This window comes from Charadrius vociferus, unplaced genomic scaffold (assembly GCF_000708025.1).
Source record: "Charadrius vociferus isolate BGI_N301 unplaced genomic scaffold, ASM70802v2 scaffold586, whole genome shotgun sequence".
Taxonomy (NCBI): Eukaryota; Metazoa; Chordata; class Aves; order Charadriiformes; family Charadriidae; genus Charadrius; species Charadrius vociferus.
Window position 1 is genome coordinate 1560781 of NW_009648902.1, and position 8812 is coordinate 1569592.

Genomic DNA, 8812 nt, shown 5'->3' on the forward strand with positions numbered 1-8812 from the left:
AAAAAGGACATTAATCTTCAGCATGGCTTTTTTTTTTTTTTAGGATGTCAGTGTTGCATTGCTGCTCCCACAGAAGGCAACAACTGCAGCGCCTGCTTGCACTAATCACAACTAGGTTTCTTTATAACCACTACAGCTAAGTTACCTGCAGTCATTACTGCAGCATCTGATGTGACTGTGTTAGGAATGAGTGGATAAGCCAGGGCATGAACAGCTTGAGAGTGGATAAGCCAGGGCATGAACAGCTTGAGAGCTTAACACTGTCTTCTTCCATGTTCAGCTACTGCTGCTTGTCTGTTGGTGTGCTCTGTTCAGTGCCTGAGCTGTGCTTGTTCTTAAGGGACCTTCCAATATATCTCCAGTATTCCTTTCGGATGGTGTCTTTTTCTTTAGCCAGAATTTCACAAAACTATTAAAGAAAATTGAGATATTGAGAAGTTATAACCAAAAGCTTGCAGAATCCTTAATTATCTCTATAAAATGCATACAATATATTGTTCAGCCAGTGTTAGAAACACCTTTCTTAGCAACACTTGTTTTACTGACTGGATTTGCAACTGTCCAATGACCTCAAACTGATGTCTACTCCAACTGGTAGTCAACCAATCTGACACTGCACAAAAATCCCTCCTGTTCTATTTCAGTTGCAACTGCTTCCCCATGATTCCTTTCTGTGCTTACCACTCATCATCTACTCAAGCCTATTCAGCCTGCAGTATAATACAGTATACTTGTGACTTCCTGACAGGCTTGGTTGTCTTTTAGTGATCCAGTAGGCTGTAAACCACTTCATTCAAAACAGTGGAGCAACATCCTGCTCTTGAATCTTCAGTACTTCTGAGGGACTGACAGGAGATATTTTGTTTATGGTTTTTCTCTTAGCAGGCTGTCCCAAAAGGATTCTCCATGCACGTCAGTAACCTTCTCTCACAACATTAGAGCTGGTGCTATAATGTTCTGATTTTTGTTTTACTTTGATCTGGGTAAGCAGCGAGGCACAGCAGAAATCAACCCTACTCACAGGACATGCTATGTAAAATTTATACGGTATGAACACAGTCTACAAATGTTCTAGTCAATCCCTTTTTATTATGCAGGTGACACTGCCTTACTCAGTGAACCAGAGCTGAAAAATAGGAGCTTTGATGCCTAAATAGATGAAGAAGTCAAACTCAGTGAAATAGTATAAAGAGACATCAATCTGGGAGGTACAACAGCACTTACTTACACTCTGGTCCTGGAACACAACAAAGGAAAAATATTGGGAAAGAACACTGTTGGAACCCAAAGAATCCAGGCAAGAACTGCAGCTCTAATTACACCGAGTTCCAGTCTGTCCCACAGTGAATGAAGTGTTCTTGTAAAAACTACACTGCAAACCACAGCAAGGAGTATGAAGCACAGGGAGATAAACAACATTGCTTGAAGTCATTTATTCTCTGTAGGAAGTTATGCCTGACATTTCTTACTGATGTCCCCAGTGCCTGCTGGCCTTTTAAGCTAGTTCTGCCAGCTTTCTTAGCAAAAGCCAAGAAGTGCAAAAGGAGCTTGAGGTTCTGTTTAGATAGATACTCTGAGAACAAGATTCACTAACTTACAGAGAAGAGAGTGAGTTCAGGCTACAAAGTTAGCATTGGAACTCCCTGATTGTTCAAACATCTTCTTTCCTCTGCAGGCAGTACTAGAAATCTTCCTTTACTATCAGGTGAAGAAAACTCCAGTGATTTTGTAACTGGCAAGTTACTAAATTCACAAGACCCTTGTGATTATCTGGCTTTCATGTTCAACTCTTCATAGAGCTCCTGCGATTAACAAGTAACCTGTTCTATTTACAAAAATCCATCCCATTTTGTTAGGATATAAAACAAGAGCAATAGATGGCATCCCTAAGAAGCAACACCAAGCTCTCAAAACATACCTCCAATGCCTTGTTTAGTGTTTCCTCCTTGTTGTCACACTGGTTTTCAAGCATATCTTCATATATGTCCACAAGAAATGCAATCAGATAGGGTGAACTGTGGCTGGGCTGTAAATTCAACAATTGCTCTAACAGGTTTGGATATTTAGAAAGACCACGATCCTGTAGAATCCTAGAACAGAGGTTAACAGGCTTGAAACATAACACTGGAAAGTCTGGTGTGAAGAATCACATTTCTGTTATGACTCCCTTATTTGGAGATGTTGTGGTTTCAGTTGGGATAGAGTTAATTTTTTTACTAGCACTTAGTATTGTGCTAGGTTTTGGATGTGGGATGAAGAATACTTTTGATCGTGCACTGGTGTTTTGAGTTGTTTCTTAGCTCTCAAGGCTTTTTCTGCTCCTCATACTGCCCTGCCAGCAAGTAGGCTGGGGTGGGCACAAGAAGTTGGGAGGAGACACAGCTGGGACAGCTGACGCAAACTAACCAAAGCAATATTCCATGTCATATGATGTCATGCTCAGTCTATAAAGTTGGAGGAAGAAGAAGGAAAGGTAGAGGATGTTTGGAGTGATGGCGTTTCTTCCCAAGTAACATGATAGAGCCCTGCTTTCCTGGGGATGGCTGAACACCTACCTGCTGATGGGAAGTAGTGATTGAATTCCTTGTTTTGCTTTGCTTGTGCATGTGGCTTTTGCTTTACTTACCCTGTATTTATCTCAACCCACTTTTACTTTTCCAAATCTCTCCCCAGTCACAACCAGGGGGAGTAAGCAAGCAGCTGCATGGTCCTATCTCCCGACTGGGCTTAAGTCACGACAGGAGATCAGTTTTAAAGTAAGGGTACAAATACAAGTAAGGCAGAAAGCAGCATGCAGCAATAATGTTGTAGTAAGCTAGTATAGTTATACTCAACTGAACAGAAATTAGATTGAAAGCATGCTTGTTACTTTCTACTCTATGCTTTTGAACCAGTAACATTACAGGTCATTTTTTTAAACACATGAGAAGCACTTGCAGTCCTCCCACAAGGCCCACTACAAGCGCCAGAAACATAGTGGAAAGTTACAGAGAAATTAGGTTAATATATTAACCCCTTGTGGAGGTTTTTGCCTGCCTGCTTAAGCACAAAACACTAGAATGGTCAGCAACAAGCTCTTTCCAGATAAGAGCTAGGCATAAGACACCTTCTACAGATATTCTCTTTGCCGCACAGAGATGGATGCCTCACCCTTTTAAATAGTTCCAAGCACTCTCGTTATGTGGCACTGCTGTGATCATCTCAAGAGTGTATCTGTGAGAAAAAGACAACAGGTCATTAATGCAACCAGTAACAATGCAGTTAGAAGTTACCTGAATGTGCTCAGACATTCCCAACTACATATCTCCAGTCTGTATTTCAGAACCTTTATGCAGATCATCTCAGATGGGTCATAGATCGAAAATGTCTCACAATGTAATCACTACAGGTCTCAGGGAGGCAGCTATTGTGAGAACAGTTTTAAATTCTGAAGCGTTCTATTTGCTGCATTTCATACAATAATGAAACAGTTCTCAAAATTATGAGCAATAACCATAAAAATCATAGAATCATTAGAGTTGGAAGGGACCTTAAAGACCATTAGTTCCAGTCCCCCTGCCACAGGCAGGGACACATTCCACTAGACCAGGTTGCTCAAAGCCCCCACCAACCTGGCCTTGAACACTTCCAGGGATGGGGCACCCACAACTTCCCTGGGCAACCTATGCCAGTGTCCCACCGTCCTCACAGTAGAGAATTTCCTCCTCATAGCTAACCTAAATCTACCCTCTTCTAGTTTAAAACTGTTACCCCTTGTCCTGTCGCTACTGAAAAGGCTAGAGGAATCAAAGAACAGGGTGAGCTATATTAATATGACTGCGTGTGGTACGTTCTGTACCTATTTGCAGAACTTTTTTTATGAGGCTGCACTTGAGCAAACCCACAGAAAGGCAGAGCTTGAGCTTTTGGCTCACACAGCCTTCTGCAGCAGTTAAGTAACAGTTAGGCAACTCCTCTGAAACCAAAGCAATCAGAGGCACCTGCCATACAGTCACAAAACCACATTTCATCTTCACAAAACAGACTTTACCTTCTGCCCTTCACCAGCATAACCAGGCATTATGCTGATTTTCAGAGACAGCACATACTGATAAAAAGTTCTACAAGCGGTACTGAAAAAAAAAACAAAACACCCCAAACCCAACCCTAAACCTCTTTTAACCTTATACAGTCACTATGACAAAGACCAAGTTTATCAAGCAACAAGCAGCCCAACTACAGTTCTATAATGACATCCTGGAAGTCTTAACCTTGGATATCATCTTAAGAATCAGATTGTCTAATTATCCTGAACCTAGCACCATGTATAAACATATCAAGGGAGGATGTCAGATCTAACCTTTGCAGAGAAAAAGCTGGAAACATCCAAGCCTAAGTCATAGAAATGGTTCAGATTTATTAATCTGCGAGAAAGTTATAAACTGAAAGAGAAATACAACTTACTGCAGTTTGCAAAGACAATTGCAAAGGCAATGAAGGGGGGAGCGGGGGGGAAGGGCGGCTGGGATCCTCTGTGAACAATGTACCAATGGACCTATTCAGAGACTTACTCTTTCTTCTGAAGAACTCCAAAAAAAATTTTGGAGTACCCTCTTTTTATTGCTTCTTCACTTTAGACAAACATGTTCTCATAACCATCAACCCCGATCAGCAGCCTGAGATGTGAAAACCATACAATGAAGCTTCCCTTACCACCATCAGTAGTGAAATAAATGGTTAGAAGCCCAGTTCATCTTCAGTTACAAACATACCACTTCAAAAGCAATTTCCAAAGCTCACTTTCCTCAAAACTAGCCAACTCACACAGGTAGTTGTCTTTGTGCTGACAACATACCCCAAAAGCTCCTTTCTTTTTCCAGCTGCATCAAATTCCTTACAAAAGGCAATTCCTTTTCCTACAACCCACATCCATGTTATCTTTAAATCGTTGTAGCTACTGTACTACTACACCAACACTGTTTAGTACAACACTGAGACTGCCTCCTCCTTCCAAGCTTTCTAGGGGTAGGATGTAAGATACTAATGAACAGCACAACTTACGTGCTTCCAGTGTCACAGATTTTCTACAGGTTATTCCAATACAGCTAGTTGACCATAAAAAGCCAAAGCTTTTGTTTGCACAGTAAACAGCAGGGTGGGAAGACAGATTCATGAGAATAGCTTGCCTAGGGTAAGCATAGCTTGCTTCAGTACTACTCAACAAGTCAGTAGTGCTGAACACATCTATATATGCACCAACACTTGCTCTGCTATCCATGACAGCGAGCCCAAAAACTGCATTAAAAACAGGAAACACACATGGATTGTCAAAAGCATTCCTTTGCTTTCATGTAATGGAGAATGCTTAGTGTTAGCATGAACAACATTACTAACTGGACTTCTCTGTCTAGGACTGCTGGATCATCATAGCCAGTGGTGTTGAAAATTACGAAGTGTCGTTGATTCCAAACAGAGTTGTTTCTCACATCTTCCCTCAAAAGCTGGTCTACATATTCCAGTTCATTGTCCCATAATTTGAACTCCTATGGAAAGGGAAGGAAGAAAGAATACCACAATCAAAAATTTGGTCCTTAATCCTAAGTTCTCTCAACATTAGATACAGACTTTTTTAAAGAAATCAACACAAAGTTCAAAGATAAATAAGGAAGGGTGCACTAGGAACACGCTACACTATTCAGTGGCACACAATGGTATTAGCCCATCATTAAATTCACACACAACAGTAAGCAGCCAAAAATAGACCCTTTTGAATTCAATTCCTAAAAGGCAAGTCTATAGCTAACCTTTACCACACATTAAAATGCAATTGTTTTTCACCCTTCAGCCTTAAGAAACAAAGTGCCAAAGGCAATTCAGAATATATTTAACAAGCAAAACTCTACAACCTGAGTAGGTTATTTAGTGACTCAAGAGTTCTGTGGATATAATACCTGAATAACCCATTGTCTGTGTTGCCACGCATGGTAATTTTTGGCATCTTGGTTAAGAATGTCTGCTATGAATTCAAGCTCTTGGGATGGATCCTGCAGCCACTCCACCAACACCCGTCTGTGATGCCTAGTGACAGGAAGAGGAAATTATTTTTAGAAGTCTAAAAATCTTTTGTGAACACATGGTCTGTATTAAAACGGCACAGAGCAACTGTACTACTTTAAAAAAACCCACACTAATTGAAAACTTCAAATTAAATATAACATTTCACTTGGCTCTGAGAAATATATGATGCATACTTATAGTATAACAAATTCTAACTACACATACACATTGGCCAATCACCTTTCAGACAAGTTATCTTTACTTGAAGTAACATGCTTCCACTTTTAACACTCATGGCAAAAGTCTCGAGCAGAATAAAGTTTCCTAGTACTACATATTGCTCTAGCAGTAACAACATTGCTGTTTGGTGTATTCCCATTCCCATATTGTTGGGAAAAAAACAACAGGTAAGCAAACTCCAAAAGCCAATGACAGAAAAAAAATACTCATTTATTTGTCTTTTTGTTTGCCTTTTCACGAGTAATTTTTTTTTATGTCAAACTTATTTTGACAATTTAAAAATTAAAATTAAAAGAAAACAAGACCTTTTCAGCATGTCATAATCATGTTTAGAACAGACTGCTAAAGAGGACTTTGACAGTGATACTTATGCAACTCCATTTAACTCCTCCAGTATTGCCAATGCAGTAGATGCAGGAAGCAACTCTTAATAACTTTGAGGATCAATGATCGCAACATATTCTAGACAATTTATAAAACAAAAATTATATGCAAAAATGTTCAGTACTTAAAAGTAAATGTGACTTTACCAGACTTGGTAGTTCTTTGGCTGATCTTCAATGATAGCTGTAATATACTTAAGTTCCTCATGGAGATCCTTTCCCAAGGACTGCAGGAGGACTCTCCGGAAATGCCTGTATAAAAGTCAAGCATTCGAACACTGCAACAGGGCTTTCCTAAAATTCACAGAGAACATAAAATAACCTTTGTTCACAGTTCTTCTCATAGATACTGAGTTAAAAAGAGTGAAAAACACTAAACTACATATCCAGTTCTGGTAAAGGCCATTCAATTCTTGAGTAGTGGAGAACTGGAATACAACTGGTTACAACAGTATTTATCCAAGATCACAGCAATCCTCTTTCAAATTAACCTCTGTCTACCAACGCTAGTCTTATCACAGAAACTATGACTTATATACTTAAAATAATAGAAATTTTCTAATTTTATGCAAGTAGTGGAATAAAGACGTACAAGAGATACTTGTTAGCATTCACGAGTTAGAAGACCCCACTCTGAACATCAGAAATTCACTGCTTAATCATTACCTACCTGCACATTAACCTGACAGATCTTCTAGAATGCACTATTTTGTAAGTACACAATTATTTAGCAGGAAATAGCAGCTATCATGCTTTTATGCCTCTTCTTGAAGTCAAGTGAGGGCACCTTCAGCATTTTGCCAAGGCCACGTTATCAGGCAAATGATGTAATTTTAAACAGCAAAGGTCTTTTTTGTAGCTAATCCTGACCTTGATTGATAATATAGTAAAAGCCAAATGAATGAAAACCACTGAATCAAAACGAGACATAGAAAATACTGAACAAAGGCTTTCCTCAGAAGCTCACTGGAAGTCTGTGCTACTCCTCTGTGTCAACTCAGCTAGTCATGCCCTCATTAGACTGAAAAAATTATTAAAGAGATAAGAGTTCAGGAATCAAATGATGCTAAAAATAATCCCAAGATTATCACTTACCATACTGTGTAGTTTGCCGCATTTAACTCAATGGCATCTGCTGTTAGCTCAAAAGCTCTTTCACTTCTCTCATCCCGCTGTACAACAGCCCGGAAGTAATCATAGACATCTTGAACTAAATAGATAACAGCATCTTATCCAAGGCTGAGACAATGGCCTGATTAGGGGCTAAGGCTAATAATCCTTTGAAGTTACTTCCTATTTTGTGTACTTGAAATATACTTCTTAAAAATGATAGCTACGTATTGCTCTGACAGCACTGCTGATTGAAACATCTAAATGAGATTAGTAGAACAAAAAGCTGCAAAAATATCTTAAAAATACACTATCTGAATAATACCAAAAACAACGAGAAAAATTCCTTAGGGCTTACTCACACAATTTCCCCAGATGCAGCAGCTTCATACATCTCTCTTCCACTTGTGGGCTAGAAATGCCGTATTATGTGAACTAGACTGTTTGTTGTATTACCTCTTAAGCCATACAATTTTAAAATAAAACCTTGGCTATTAACATCTCAGGTGAAGATTCAACTTCAGACATGTTTGGTGAAAACATCACACACAACCACAATAACACAATAAACTAATTTCTTCACAGTACTGCTATAGAAAATATGTTATCCAAAATGTGAAGTCTCGCTTTAACAACACTAAGGACAGATACAAATTTAACCACCTTAAGTTTTCAGTGCAGAATGTATTTAACACTTACATTTTTCACTGTAGATGATCTGAACAACAGGACTTGGCCCATCACTTTGAGGGACAGGTTCAATATCTGCCCACTCCTTCCTGTCCCTGCAAATACATGTTTTTGTGTTTTCAGTGTTTCTAAGAAGCACAAGATGTTACTCAAACCATTACACAGGCAAATCTACGTCCAGCAACAACACCTTGTTCCCAACAGCCACTATATTATTGTCTATAACATCGACCTGCATATAAACAAGTCAGGACGTACTGAAATAAGTAACCGTATCCAAATCCAGGTGGAAGACGACTTGGCAGAGGAAAGCAACTAGTCACCCCACCCGCGGGCTGCCGCAGGCGACGCGC

At 39.5% G+C, this 8812-nt stretch overlaps 1 protein-coding gene across 1 annotated transcript; it reads right to left on the minus strand.

Annotated features, from left to right (window-relative positions):
* Positions 1-240: 240 nt before the first annotated feature.
* Positions 241-8587, minus strand: FNTA (farnesyltransferase, CAAX box, alpha; the record flags this gene model as incomplete). Its single annotated transcript, XM_009887212.1, has 8 exons — positions 241-409; positions 1919-2090; positions 3151-3213; positions 5374-5522; positions 5931-6057; positions 6807-6911; positions 7755-7869; positions 8469-8587. Coding segments are annotated over 8 exons (979 nt in total), but the record flags the coding sequence as incomplete, so codon positions are not given.
* Positions 8588-8812: the final 225 nt, after the last annotated feature.